The sequence below is a fragment of the Ptychodera flava genome, chromosome 14 (genome assembly GCF_041260155.1).
Source record: "Ptychodera flava strain L36383 chromosome 14, AS_Pfla_20210202, whole genome shotgun sequence".
Taxonomy (NCBI): domain Eukaryota; kingdom Metazoa; phylum Hemichordata; class Enteropneusta; family Ptychoderidae; genus Ptychodera; species Ptychodera flava.
The window spans coordinates 37,140,888-37,156,975 of NC_091941.1; the positions used below are offsets into that span (position 1 = coordinate 37,140,888).

General features: G+C 37.8%; 1 protein-coding gene across 1 annotated transcript; it reads left to right on the forward strand.

Annotated features, from left to right (window-relative positions):
* The first annotated feature begins 621 nt into the window (after positions 1-621).
* LOC139148847 (blastula protease 10-like) lies at positions 622-13,240 on the forward strand. The gene is made up of 8 exons (XM_070720277.1): positions 622-740; positions 4,245-4,335; positions 5,390-5,604; positions 10,360-10,429; positions 10,882-11,085; positions 11,772-11,898; positions 12,493-12,609; positions 13,110-13,240. Exons 1-8 carry the CDS (start codon positions 622-624, stop codon positions 13,238-13,240), a joined length of 1,074 nt encoding a protein of 357 aa, XP_070576378.1.
* The last annotated feature ends 2,848 nt before the right edge of the window (positions 13,241-16,088 follow it).

Consider the following 16,088-nt stretch of genomic DNA (forward strand, 5'->3'; position numbering starts at 1 on the left):
ACAGCAAACAACTCGTCATGGTTGAATTCTAGAATAGGTTCGCTCTCTCGTTCATATGTTCCATGCATAGTGTTTAACTAACACGATTGGAACTAATGTGGGATACTTGGATCCGCATAATTTTCAAATTTCTCTCATACACACAAAGCACATTACCTTGTCATTTGAAAACCATCTTCAAAATCATGCATATGGAAAGAGGAATTCGAGAGCGTGTCTCTACGGTAAACGATATATCAATCACTCATAATTAGTGCGATGAAAATTAGTAATTTTCAATACGAATCGTCTTCTATACGGAAAATTGCATAAGGATGAAAAGTTTTGAGCCTAACTATGAAGGAGCGATGCCAGATCAATGAAGTTTGGTTTGCATTTATTTAACTGACTGGATATTTTTAGTTCGCTGTGCATTGACTGCTGGTACAAGACTTGCGGGAGGCTATCAAAAAAAAAGTCCAGGAAAGTTGAGAAAAAAGGTGTCTTTTTCCATCAGGACAATGCTCTATCCCACAAGTCAGTCATTGCCATGGCAACAGTGCGCGACTGTCGCTTCAAACAGACCCCACCCCACCACATTCTCTTGACCTAGCACCCTCAGACTTTCATCTCTTCCCCAACATGAAGAAACAGTTAGCTGGAAAGCATTTTGATGACGTCATACCCGCCGTTCGGAACTTTTTTGACGACCAAGATGAAACCTTCTACAAAGGAGGGATCAAGGCCCTGCAGCATCGCTGGTATATAGAAGTGTGTGGACCGCAAGGGGGGACTATGTTCAAAAAGAAATACCATAAAAACTCATTCCAGAAGGACTTCATAGTTAGCCTCAAAACTTTTCATCAAACCCTCATACACCTGCCTTGAGAGCATTGATCTTGGAGGGAAAGAACATTTTTTTGCTTTGGCGTTCGACCACCGCTCTTGTCATCCTTATCAATTCTTTTGTTTTGTTTTTCTGGAGGTGAAAAAACATCTATGCTTTCAAGCGAATTGTTTTAGTGAGATCGAACACAAGTGGTGGATAGTGATGGTTTCCACTGCACTGGCAAATGTTTGTATTAAAAAAATAGACTGCTCTCAGAACTACAGTCAAGGTGAGGTGAAGTCTCTCTCTCTCTCTCTCTCTCTCTCTCTCTCTCTCTCTCTCTCATATATTTCCGGTCGGAAACACCATGGATTCACGGTCCACAGTAGATAAAGAGAAAATAAATTAGCATTTTCCTTCTAACCTTAATATAGCTGTTAGAATCCATATAGAGATTGTTTTATCATTCACGCACATGTCGACAACCAACGTGCGATTTGAGTTTCTACTGTCTCGCAATTTGAATGTATGCTACAACTCGTTCTTTCCTACGTATTCCGGGGAAAACAGTGGAAACTGAGTTTCCCAGTTTTTTTGTACAAAGCAGCACAAATATCATCATTTATTTGGTGAAATCAAAGTTTTTGAGCGATCACACACGTCATCATCTCACCGAAACTTTCCTTCTGTGTAATTTCACTACAATGTGTTATATTGCGTACATTGTCGACGTCATAAATATTCATCTTATCTAGTGTAGTAATAACAGTAAAGTATCCAGTACTAAAATAGCTATGCCAGCCCTTTTAATTTGTACGAACATGGAAGGATGGCCATATGTGTGGTGATTCATGTGTTTCGTTCGCAATATTCGCCAGAAAGGTTTTGCAAGCTATACTTCGCTGAGAATTTTGATGTACCCATTAGGGTTGTTCCAAAATGCATTTATTGCCTCAGAAAACTTAAGTTAATATCGGTGTTGAGGATGCTTATGTGCGTATCAGAAATAATGCGCCTCCGGTATCAATGTAAAAGACATTTCAAGGCGTAATCAGCGGAGATGTATTATAACTCGCTGAGACAGTGGAGACATTACTTTTGCAAGGGTGAAAAAACCGTAAGAGAACAAAATTGTAAGGAAATGACAGTATTTCTGACGATAGGTACCCCTGACAATGGAAGAATCAGGTTGCATTATAAAACAATGCTAGGAGAACTATCGACAGCGATATAACGTTTCTTTTACAGAAAATGGTACGTTGATAAGGAATAAATTTGTCTAAAGCAATGTTTTAACATGTATTACAGACATGTCCAACTTGTAGAAACTTGTGAAAGAAAGTGAACACTCTTTGTTCGGCCTTTGGGTGGAATAGTATCATTCCTTGCAATAATTGTAGAAGCTGAGTTGGAATAGTGAAGTGTTAAAAGTAAGTTTGGTTAATAACTGAAGCACACTTGTCTTTCCTTACCTTATTCTACTGGTATTGATTATGAAAGCACACGAAGGAGACCAAGGTGGATATCTGTAAACAATTGCATTTTTTTTCGGTACTAACTTCATTAAATGACCGATTTGACTATTTTACTTGGCGTAACAATCAATAACGATGCCATGAAGTCGGTTAAGATAAAATGAATTGTTCGAATTTGTGGGGATGTTTCAAGTCGTATCCTCACAGATTTGGTGTTTTTCATGATTTAACTTTATGTTTTTTCTTTATAATTCGGCAAACTACTTTTAGGCTGCATTCACAAACCCCTGGAGGGGGTCGGGAGATTTAATGTCGCAGTACGTAAATTTTTGAGGCCCTTGACAGGATACAAACTATTTAGAATAGTTCATAGTGTCATCAATAACAACTGGACGTTTCAGCTCATACAACCTTTGAATAAAAATTTGGGAGATGATAACGTATGTGTTATTTGTAGTTTCCTTATAGACTACAATATATAGTGAATCAACATTTTCAGTGAAATTCCAAAATCAAGTTTCTTGCACACACATGCACTTGAAACCACCTTAGTCTAATCAAGTACATAAATATAAATTATCAAACATCTATAAATACACAGACTTAGCTAATTTTGTATTGTAAAAAATTCATAGTTTTCTCAATGACTGCAATGTATAATGGATCAACATTTTCGGCGAAATTCCAAAATCAAATTTCTTGTACATATATGCACGTGTAATCATCCTCTTCTAATCAAGGACAATTATGTCAATTATTCACAGTCCATATATGTACAGATATTGCAAGTTTTATATTGGTAAAAATATTCACTGTTTTGTCATAGACTCATGTAAAGCGGATCGATATTTTCGGCAAAATTCCAAAATTAAATTTCTTGTAAACGTGTGCACTTGTAAACACCCCATGCTTATAAGTACATTTATATCAGTTATCAAACGTCTATAGGTGAACAGATATTGCTAGTTTTGTACTGGAAAACATAGTTTTTTCATAGACTACCATGTATAGTGAATCAACATCGATGAAATCCAAAACTCAAATTTTTGTACACACGTCCACGTTTTACCTGCCACTGCAAGCAATTATATAAATGTACAGATGTAGCTTTTTATGGGAAAAGTTTTAATAGTTTGCCCAATAGACTCCCATGTGTTATTATTTGGGGTTTTTTGGGACGAAGCTCTATATTGGCCTTATTAAAATTTTGCCTTCCTTTGAGGGGGACTTCAAAATTTTAGCAAGTCTGAAGGCGGTATTGAACACATTGTGAGTTTGTTAGTGGGTAGTTGAAAAACTCTGAGAACTCTTTTTGGAATTTCCCGCCCTCCCCCTCCAGAGGTGTTTGTGAATGCAGCCTTATTGTGACATAACCTGTAGACATAATAAAATTTGTTCATCATCTGGCTACAGTTAGCTCATTGAGGAATATGTCAGACACAACAGTTCTGAAAAGACAGCCTTCGCAAAGCAAGACTTCACCCCCTTGATAGCTACATTGGCTCACAGTAAACCATTTGTCCATCAGCGTCAATACGTTTGTAAATTAAATATCTTGGTAGAGACTCAGACATCGTTTATAATTATAACGACTTGGGAGATTATCTCTCTTGAGAGATACAACCATTCATCGGCGGATTTTTCATTTTGAAATTCAGAACTATGAATCGCAATTGGACTAAACATCAACAACGGTCCAGAACTATATTTTAAATATATCCATTCATCTGTATACCAAAAACTTTAGATAATCATTGGCAACCGTTGACAAGAACGCATGCTGTGATTTGAAGAGTCACATATCCTGAGAGCTGTAGATAAACAACGAGTAGTTCGGTTACAATCGTAATATTTGCAGTTGAATAAATCCCAATTAACTTCAAACTACTCAACTGTACTGCAAAGGTATAAAGGTGCTGTGGATTTCAGAATTTTCCATCTTCCCTTTCTGTACCAAGCAGGAATAGAGCCAAGATGAAGCTTTTTGCCTTGTTGGTGCTGATCGTCGTCATCCTTGAAGCTACTGGTCAACCAAGGTCGAAAAAGGAGAAGGTGAGTGGGCCTGGGAGGGGAACATTGTTGTCAAAGGCGATATATGTGTGACAATTGCGTGTTTGCCAGTGAACAATAAACTCACCAGGTGTTAATTTGAAAAATTGTTTTTGCGGCTAACACTTTGACTGTGACAAAAAAGCAACATCGTTGTAACCAGACAACATCGCTCACTATCTTACGATATCGTATTTATATAGTCTTCTTTTTTAAATCGTGCATGATATCAATGAAATAAGCTCGATCTCGACAGACTCAGTTATTTTCTCCCCTTCCTTACAGTAACAACGCATAAATTCTTCTTTTGACCATTTTGGCGCGGTTATATCATTGAAATTCCTAATCGGAAATCCCGTGGTATGCTAATAGCTGTGAAGCACTTAAATTTCTCGCATGCTCGAGTGACAACCTCAGCCCCTTGAACAAAAAATATGATGACATGTACATAATTTTTGTGGCACAGAACAGTTAAATCGTGTTGTTTTTCCGCTGAAGTAAGTTGAAGAACACAAAATTAGCTTCCCGAACGAAATTAATTTTGCGTAATTATTGACAAATCAGGATATGTCGACAAGCTTATCATTCGAGATTTTCGACATGACTTCTTAACTGGTACAAGAAAAGTATTTTACCATCAGAGCAAGGTCATGCAGAATGTATCAAAATTCAAAGCTAAAAAAATGAAACTTTATTCCTACATTCTTGTGTACACCATAGGAATCATTCGAATTCGCCGGTATCTCAGATGACCAAACGCAGAACGTTTCAACATGAGCGTAAGTGTTCGTGTCGAAAGAAAGACATGCACACGGGTAGTCACCTTGTATGTCAGACGTTTTAGACCTGAAAAACGTTTCTTTCACGTAATTTTGAGCGTTACATCTGCTCAGAGTCTCTCTCTCTCTCTCTCTCTCTCTCTCTCTCTCTCTCTCTCTCTCTCTCTCTCTCTCTCTCTCTCTCATCCCCTTATTGTTTCCTAGGATCATATCGGAACCCTCACTTGGAGGAAGTTTTCATTCTATCTTAATGGCGAGAGCAATTTCTTTGATTGCAGGAAAGACTCGTGAAACGTTTTTGCAGCCAGAATTTTCCTAAAATAATCCCCACTGACGCCGAGACGGCGGGAGAGGGTGTAGAGGGCGACATCATGATGTCGCCTGAAGAATTTGAAGAGTACGAGAGATGGAAAATAGGACACAAGCGAAGACTATCAGAACGTAAAGCCGCAGTATACGAACTCATGTGGCCCGGTGGTATCATTCCTTACGAGTATGACACTTTAGGTATTCAACAATTCATCGTTTTCGGTGTATTATTTTCACTGCAATACCAATCTTTCTTTCTGCATGCCATTCACTGGCGAGCTCTTTATAAGGTACAGAGAGTTGTTATGAGGTAACATTTACATCGTAGCTTTTGACTAATGAAGAAAACGTGACATAACTAATCCGGCGGTGGCGCGCCGTCATGATACCTTTAGGGATCCGTGTCAACCATTGACTGCATACATTCTTCGAGTATTGAATCTGAGGATTATACAGTCTTTCATTCAAAGTGTCTGAGTTTCTTCGAATCGTAGCTGTGTATACGTATGACGACTAGCGACCACACAGTAACTGTTAAATGGCGTATGAAATTACTTGCATGTTTCATTTGTTCTGTCAGCTCTGTCAGTCGTTCTTAAAGATCCATTAGCTGTAACTTTGGTCATTTTTTAAAATTTTGTTTGTTTCTGTGTTTCATCTGCAGTTTCTGGTTTGAATCCCTGAACCATGGAGAAATTCCTAATATTTAGCTCATAAAAAATTACCTTATATGAGTATAATCTGCATTGTTATTGTTTAAATTTTGTATTCAGGTCCGGACTAGAATACATTTATCAACAATAACAATGGTCATTTCACATATACAGGCTGTGTTGGCAAGAAAGACACCGGGCATAGGTCATGATGATCGGATTATAATAAAATTCTGTAGTTGATACATTGAAACAGAGCAGTGAAAAATTAGTCAACAGTTACAGCTAATGTCCCTTTAAAAAACAAGTTTAGACGGTGAGGGTGATATGTTACACGTAAACAGACTTTTGGAAGTGGAACAACAAAGCGTACTGGTTCGACATCGCAAAAATAATGAAAATGTTATCATGAGTTACGGCAGCAATGATCAGAAAGACTATTTATTTGTGCATGCATACATGGTTGGACAGCCCAACATTTGGTATAATCAAGTATGGTGAAGCATTTACATACAAAGTGACTTCACAATGAAAACGAAAGACCTGGAAACTAAACATGGAAAAATCAGTGTATCTTTTACCGTAGCACGAACAGTTTCGTTGAGTCAAACGGTGGTGACTTTCATTCAGGCTTTAAGCAAACGATACGTTTGTATCCTGTAACTGTGTCTACGATTCGATTTGTGCTGTAAACCAATTGCAGTCGTTCAGAAACCCTCCATCTTGCCGTCAATATGTAGGAATCGGCCTTTTGGAATGAGCACTTACAGGTCCAACACGAATTACACTGCCATTCGCATTAACCATAGCATTAGGGTAGTGAACAAACTGTAATAAAAGCTCTCTAAGCCATCATTTTCGATGTATTTACTGCTTTTTACTAGTAAGGGACGGACCATTAGATCTTGGGAGGGGGGGTGGTCAAAAACAAAAAAAAAAAAAATTTCAGAGCAGAAAGTTAGGAAAAAAAAAATTTTCAAACTAGTTTGCAAAATAAAAAAAAATAAATAAGAAGACAAAGGCGTAAAAAAAAAAAATCTGCAAAAGTCTTTAAAATTTTGAATTTTTTTTAGATTTTACCGACAGAAAGCAACTTTCTGTATTTTTTAGTACATCCTCCTGGCACATTTTTAATTTTAATTTATACATTTAGAGTGACTGTATCCCTTATACTGGAAGTTGTAATTATCTTATCTTTTCAGGACTTTTGTATTCTGATCACTTGAAAATTATGAAATTATAGAGCCTGTTTTCTACTTGTTTCCTGCGTACAAACCAAGCAGGTACACTAGGTAAAACATTGAAACTATGGTATGGTTGTCAAGACAGAAAGTTGTATTTGCCTTTTAAGATCAAGGTAAACAGATGCAGGCCACATCAGTTTCATTTTTTTCACAGCATTTTATTGCAATGATGAATGCAAGAATGGGTGAACAAGTAGAAACACGTCAACAATGATAAAACAACATATCAAGTCATTATGTATTATTTTGCTTTTAAAAAGGCATTTTCAATTCTTTTTTCTCAAAAAACAGCCTCAAAAAACCACAGCAACACATGTTTTAACATTCAACAATACACTACGTAGAATGCCATCTATCCAACAAATCCCAACACAAAAAACACACAAAAGGGTTGAACTTTGAAAGTTTCTCGATAGCAAATACTGATAAATCTGCATGAATAATCGTTTTTGTGTAGCAAATTTCAAAGAAATTGGACAACCCTTTCAGAGAATACAAATTTTTTGACCATGAATGGCATAAATTGCCCTAAAAAGACAAATATTGAAATTTCAACACATCTATACACATCCAATCAATTTGGGCATGCTGCTACAGAGAAATAGATGTTTTGATCAAAAAAGGGCAACAATTGCTCTAAAAACACAAATATGCAAATTTAACTATATTATTTAGCTTATTTTAGCTTCTCAGCTTGTCAAAATCAATTGTAAATCATGAGATATGCATGATGTTTGGTGGGGTGAATGTAGGCATTTCACCACGCAGTAGAAAGGGAAGCCAGGAAACCAAAATAGTCAATTTTCAAAACTATAGGAAGCTACTGAGGAGCAAGAAGACCATGTTTCAGAGGAAGATGTGTAAAAAAAAATGCTCCCAAAGTGCCACAAAATAACACCATTTATATCTCTATTTTTCAAAAGCTCCAACAGCAGGAGGGGGTGTCCCCCTCCTGACCACTCCCCCACAAAAACACTCCCCAAGTGCCACCAAATAACACCATTTTTATCTCTATTTTTCAAAAGCTCCAACAGCAGGAGGGGGACACCCCCTCCTGACCACTCCCCCACAAAAACACTCCCCAAGTGCCACCAAATAACACCATTTTTATCTCTATTTTTCAAAAGCTCCAACAGCAGGAGGGGGACACCCCCTCCTGACCTCCCCCCGCAAAAATACTCCCCAAGTGCCACCAAATGACACCATTTTAATCTCTATTTTTCAAAAGCTCCAACAGCAGGAGGGGGACACCCCCTCCTGACCACTCCCCCACAAAAACACTCCCCAAGTGCCACCAAATAACACCATTTTTATCTCTATTTTTCAAAAGCTCCAACGGCAGGAGGGGGACACCCCCTCCTTACCTCCCCCCGCAAAAATACTCCCCAAGTGCCACCATATAACACCATTTTTATCTCTATTTTTCAAAAGCTCCAACAGCAGGAGGGGGACACCCCCTCCTGACCTCCCCCCCGCAAAAATACTCCCCAAGTGCCACCAAATAACACCATTTTAATCTCTATTTTTCAAAAGCTCCAACAGCAGGAGGGGGAGACCCCTCTCCTGACCTCCCCCCCCCCGTGACCGCTTGCGTGGCCGCTTGTGGTGCTTGGCACCACATCTTTACCCTCTTTATCTTCAGACAGCGACGAACTAAAAAAAAAATTATAAATCTGAAAATTTACTCTGAAAAAAAAATTTGCACAGCTAATCTCAATTGGAAAAAAAAAAATTCAGAAATTTACAGTAGTAAAAAAAAAAAATTCACAATTTCATTGTGACCACCCCCCCCCCTCCCAAGGTCTAATGGTCCATCCCTAAGCAATTTCTTTTTCTTACTCTAGATGTTCTACCGAATTGCCAAGTGGTAAAGATGTACGCAGTGTACAAATGCATATTATCAAAAGTTGAAATTCATTTTAGTTTGTTAAATTTACAACATGGCATATTTTGCACAAAAGGAGTTATGCTTGTATAGCTAATACTCCATATTGAAAACTACTTCAGGGAAAAGAAATTTAACTGTTTTGTAGAGCAACAATCATGAAAATATTACCACTTACATCGCTTGGTTAAGTCTGAGCTGAGAGGTACCTACACAGAATCGTGCTGACATCCGAAAAGATCGACACGAATACTTGGAATTTACGGTACAAATTGAAATGTGTAAAATTTAATAAAATAGCCAAGTCGCTAGCACTTACGTAAACTACTGCCTAGATAAATTGGCCAAGATAACAAAACAGTGCGGGGGTAGCGGGAAGCAAGATGTCTACACCGTGGAGGAGAGGAATGCCGAGCAGTTGTCTGGTCCTGCGTGGTCTCCAGGTTGTCAAGGGATGTCCTCCAACGTCGATTCTCCTACTCTCTTTTTCTCAATCCTTTTTATCCTTATTCTCACCTATTGTTTACACCGGCACGTTTGCGCCAGTCATGTTATGAATACTGAATTGGTGTGGGCTGTGGCGTCAGCGTCCCACAGCCCCTATCCAACGTCAGATTGATATCATAACATTACTTACTTCAAAGTATTAAGCAGTAGGATTCTTGAAGAATAACACATCTCAACATAACCATTACGTTAAGTTTTGTAATGCAAGGTTGTTGCACTAAAATCTTTATCAGTAAAAAAGATATTTCGCACGGAATTTAATGTCAAAGAATTATTATCTAAAACTAGGCTCCCCCGGCTCTCGTGAAAAACCTCAACTCCCGTGAAGCATTGCATCTGAGCCTTTTAGAGTTGCACATTCTATTACCTTAATGAAGGTGGTAGACGTGGCAATCATGTCACTTTTTCCGAAGTCATTTTCTGCGATATTAGAAACATGCCGTGGACTTTCGATTGCCACGTGATCTAGCATTTTACATAATCGGAAATCGTTTGAATCCGAAAAATATACTAGCCTTATGCAATATTTCGTTTGTTGAATAGAAACATGAGAGCAATGCATTTGTAGGCTATGGAGGAAAAAGTCAAAAACAATGGATGCTATTGATCATGTGTTCTGTACCTGTGGTACCTAACTGTCATTTTTGCAGATGTTATGCGTACATGGGATACAAGAACAAAACACGTCAAGTGTCGCTGCAGAAGGTTGCCTGTCAATCAGTAAGTCAAACCTTGTCCGTTTATTCAAACCCTTACGTGTAGGTTTTCAGTTCCATTCTCGGTCAACATTTACCGAATGAAGTCATAGATACTGAATATTGAGTACTTGATACAAAGATTCACATAGATTAGGCCACCTGTCGTCACTTCTAGCGTTCATAGCAAAATGATATCGGTTGATTTTACCTTTCGGCGCAGCTACTGTTTATTAAAAGTGGAAAAAAACCTGTCTACTTGAATGATCGAAATATACACATTTACAAGACGCAAATGACTTTCATAAAATCCTAGAGCTGTATGACGTTGTTGCCTTTAGTTTACTGTGAAAATATGAGTACAAGGCCAGTACATCATTGTGTCATCAGGCGGTCTTACACGTATTCAGAAACAATCCAATCATTGTTGTTTTTGTCGTACGGCAAGTTTCCATTTCAATTTTTTTCTCCCCAAAGGATGGTGTAGCATTGCACGAGATTGGCCATGCCATCGGCCTTATGCACGAACACGTCCGTTATCATAGGGATGGCTACGTGACCATCAACGAGCAAAACATAGTGCCGGGTATGGAGGGAAACTTTGCTCTGAGGGACCCTATGGCAGACGACTCCAAACTAATCCTTTACGATGTCTGTTCTGTCATGCACTACAATGAAAGGGTAAGAACATATCCATCTTTCAATTTAAATGTATGAAATCTAAACTGAGTCTGGCTAAAACACATACACTTTAAGGTTCGAGGTTTTAAGAAGGCCAGTCCAGCTTTTCTTACTCAGAAATCCTGGCCTATACAATTACTTTCCCCACTAGAAACCTGCTGAGTCACATGACATTTTTAAATCACGCACCAGCAAGCCTCACGATATATGGTTGTTGTACAGCCATAGTACTAGCTTTGTTCGAATCTTTTAGTTTATAGAAGACATATTAACGTGAAAAGATATTCAATGGCCAGACTATGTTCAGAAATTATTTGGTGATTTCGCGGAAAGTTTGGGTAGAATTTTCACCATGATTGTCAGTTTTGACAATTTGCGGATCAAGGCTTGGCTATATTCATGTCACAGAAAATAGTAAAACCCTCTAATAAATTCTGAGCAACTGAATTAACGTGTATGAACCTTACCGAGATCAAGCTTTTTCTAAGGCTTTCCTGATAGTCATTCCATTTTAGAACAAAAGTCGACGGGCGAAGTAGAAGTTAAGTTTAAATTTCAATGATGCCAAAGACAATTTGCATAGCCTGTGAAAGAATGTCAAAAGTCAAATTCCACTTTCTGTAATACTACTGCAGCAAATTAAAATTAAACGTTCAAATCATACGTTCTATTTCTATTTTGTACAGGCATTCAGCAAAAATGGACAGCCAACAATCATTGCTAACCATCCAGACTACCAAGATATTATGGGCAGACAGAGCAAACTCTCCCATTACGACCACGAGATGGTTAACTACATCTACAATTTTAACGGTAAATCACTAATCTTGGAAGAAGCGAAAAGCAAAGTTTACTCAATATAGGGTACGAGTTATCCAGGAAATGTAACAAATTTAAAGAAACGTAATTTCTGATTGAAAGGGTTACTCATTAATTTATACTTTCATGCATCCACAATAAGAATCTTCACTTCACTTAATCTTCACTTAATCTTCACTTAATCTTCACTTAATGACAGCAATATTTTAGTTTATTTATTTATTTATTTATTTATTTATTTATTTATTTATTTATTTATTTATTTATTTATTTATGCATATGTATATATATTTGCTTACTTGTATATATATATATATACATATATATTTGCTTACTCGTTTATTTGTCGAGACATTTATTTATCAAGACAATTATTTTTCTCTTTGTTTGTTGTTTGTTTGTTTGTTTGTTTGTTTGTTTGTTTGTTTGTGAAACAAGAATCGGTGGTCGTGATGCAAAGTCGAATATGCAAGCAGGAGAGTTGACGCTAAATATCACAACTTATTATAACTTGACCTTGATGTTACTGTATGAATATTATTTTCAAAATGATACTGACGCCAACTTCGACGTTTTTGCATATTTCAGAACATTGTGAAAGTGGTCTTGTCTGTTCCAATGGTGGTTATGTCGGTAAGAAGTGCACATGCGTCTGCCCCAGTGGCTTCACAGGTGCTACGTGTGACGATTTGGTGAACCAATCAGGTCAGTGCCATTCACAAAGGATACAAAGAAGCTTATTATGAGTTGTAATAGGAGATACACAGATACTTCTTCTACATATCAACATTTCATATGTCAGGGAGAAGTTAACGTCCACCCGCTCTCTTCTTCTAACAATCCTAGGATACCTGTGTAAAGTGGCGTTGGCTATCTTCCAGCATGTAAGACCCACATCACCAAAGAAATTTGATATTCAACATGATAGAGCAAAAATAAACCAACAAATATCTTGACTTGTGACGTTACAGCAGAAAGCATTGATATCTCCGTCAATGCTATTTCTGAAACGACGGAGGGAACGTACACAATTGCAAAGCACACTGTCTACCTAACTGTTGGATCGCGATGCATAAAAATAGCAATCTGATCTTTGAAATTTACGCCGCGATTGACTTTGGTACACAAGGTTAGATATTCAACCGAACTGGATTTGTTTTCCTGAAGATATGCTTCCTGCTTCTTCTTCTTTTTTCGTTTAATAGTGTGTGGTGGCAAGATAACGGCGACGTCGACAGGTACCGTGACGTCACCCAACTACCCTGGTAACTATGGAGACGATCAGGAATGTCATTGGCTGTTAGAGGTAAATGTTATATATCTTATCATTCATTAGGAAAAGTGTAAATTAAGCTGTGCTGGAATTTCTCCAGGGAATCAAATCAAGAGTAGTAAACAGTTAATATATGTGTTGAATTCTTCAATCAAAGACAAACTATTGTTTCTGGTGGACTTCCCATCCATACCTCTTCTTCAATGTCGGTCTCTCAATGTGACATAATGCTGCACTTCTGGTTTATGTTTAGACTTGGTTCAAGTCGGTGAATTTTAAAACAATAAAATCATTGATAATAGTTTCTCTTGTGTCTCTCCTATTTCGTACAAACCTATCCTGAATTTGGCAGCTCACGCCAGGTTTTCCCAGCGATTGAATGCGTCAAGTTTGAGTCTGCGCAGTAGTGAGTTAGTTTCTGCCGGATTCACCGGGTGAAACTCCGCTGTATAGCGTTCACTCCACTCATCGCGTTCACCCTACTCATCGCGCGCGTTTCACATGAAAGCAGAATACAAATCATTGCGTTCACTCCACTCAAACATTCACAAATCACAGACTTGAACCAAGTCTAGTTTATGTTGTGTTGACTCATGAAACCGGTTGAGGAAATAAACCTCACAGTTTTTCGAATTGTGTGACACTCGAAGTTTAATTTCAACGTCGAATTAAAACAGAGATTTGTTTCAATCGTGAACTTTTAATATCAGTAGATATGAGATAATAGTGTGAACCCATATTTTCATTTTTGATCATGTTAAAATTATTAGAATCCCTGTTGATACTTAAACAAGTCACCCTTTTACTCAAGTAAACTGACAGGTGACGTTCTGTCCTCTGCAGACACCAGTTGGTACGCGAATATCTCTGCGATTCGACTCTTTCTATGTAGAAAGTGGTGGTAGCGACTGTGTCTATGACAGGTTTGAAGTCCGGAAAGAAGTCGATCACGACACGTGTATGTCATTGTAAGTCAGCTCTAACATATTGGTAGTTTTCACACTCAAAATCTGCGGTTTTAGGCTATAATAGGCTGTATGTGGATATCTCTATGAGAGCTACTACACGCAAAAGAATGGAGACCTCTTCAAGTCTCCTTTTCGTAGACATGTGCATTTACATGTACACACACATACACATACATACATACATACATACATACATACATACATACATACATACATACATACATACAACACGATTGGAACTAATTTGGGATAATTGGATTTTCATATTTTGCAAATTTCTCAAAAGTGTTAGGTGCCATATTGCTGAATGTTACAATATCGCAAATAACTCATAAAAACAAGTGTGTAATATAAAAAGAAAAGCAGATGAGATAACATTTGTAGATTAAATCGACATTACTTAACCATCCAATTATCCCAAATTAGTTCCAATCGTGTTATACATACATACATACATACATACATACATACATACATACATACAATGCGACTATATAGATAGATATAAAGGATAACTGACACTTCTAATAATTCTTTCTTGTGAACTAACGTTTGTTTATTTGTTTTTCTGTCTGTTTGTTTGTTCGCTTGTTTTGATAATGCCAAGACACTAACTAACTTTGTTTCTCATCGCTCACTCAGGTTCTGTGCCGGAACTCTGCAGGGACAGACACATGAATCCATTGACAACAAGATGATGCTGAGTCTGTACTCGGATTTCTCAATGAGCTTCCAAGGATTCAGCGCCACCTACTCCTTGATATAATGACCCAACCTGGATCTTGTATTTCTCATGGACACTAGGGCTTGAAATTGCCTGGATGTCCAACTATTATTTGGGATAAGGAATATACGTTATTTTCTTCTTTCGAAAGATATAATTCTCATATCAATCACTCATAATTGGCGTGATGAAAACTAATCATTTTAAATCAAAATCGTCTTTTTTACACGGACACTATGGAAAATTACCACAGGGCTGCAGCCAGGGTCTGATTAACATTCTTAATTCTCGTGACAGAATTGGTCTTCAATGAAATTACGGTTTTTCTTTGGCGTTTGATCGCTGCTCTAATCATCCTTATCAATTCGAACTGAAAAATCACCAGATCATTTTCGTAAGATCGAACACAAGTGGAGGATCGTGCAGGCTTACACACTTTCCAACACATTGGCACACATGGGCTTCAAAAGCGGGATCGATTCCAGGGGTCCGTTTCGACTCGGTAAATTTTACCCTCAGAGTCTGTGAAACTCTTGCAAAAGTTGAACAACATGACGTACCGAAGGTATTAAATGACTGCTCCCACAATTGCAGTGAAAGTCTCTCTCTCTCTCTCTCTTTCTCTCTCTCTCTCTCTCTCTCTCTCTCTCTCTCTCTCTCTCTGAGAGACATTGAACAAAGGTCAACAGTAGATAAAGAGAAAAGCGTGCAAAGCTTAATTCTCACTACTCCTGTCAATAGTTCAGCAAATCATATCATACCAATCTATGATTCAGTCAGTGTCACCAAGAAGTTTTGCGTTGACCAATCTTGCAATTCTTGTCAAGGCATCCATGCTGCATTAAAAATTACCGCAAACTGATAATGTTACAAAAGGACATAACCTATACTATTGCCTAAAGCCAAAACCTTTTGTGTAGTTTGTCTCGTGATCACTTGATCACGTTCACTTGTAAAACTGTTAAAAGTTCCAACATCGGAAGGTTTCACACTGGCCCTGTACTTTTTCGGCTCGTATAAATGTTAAATCGTGTAACTGTGTTTGATACACAGCTTTCACCCATATCCCACCAGACAGTACCAGACGGTATTGAGCCAAAACCTAGAGTATTTTCACCTACTTAGCATGATATGTTTCAGCAGGTTTAGTAAATAAAAACCATGTTTACAATTTCTCTATTTTCACGGGGCCTTCGAATTTCACGTCTTTGTTAGAATA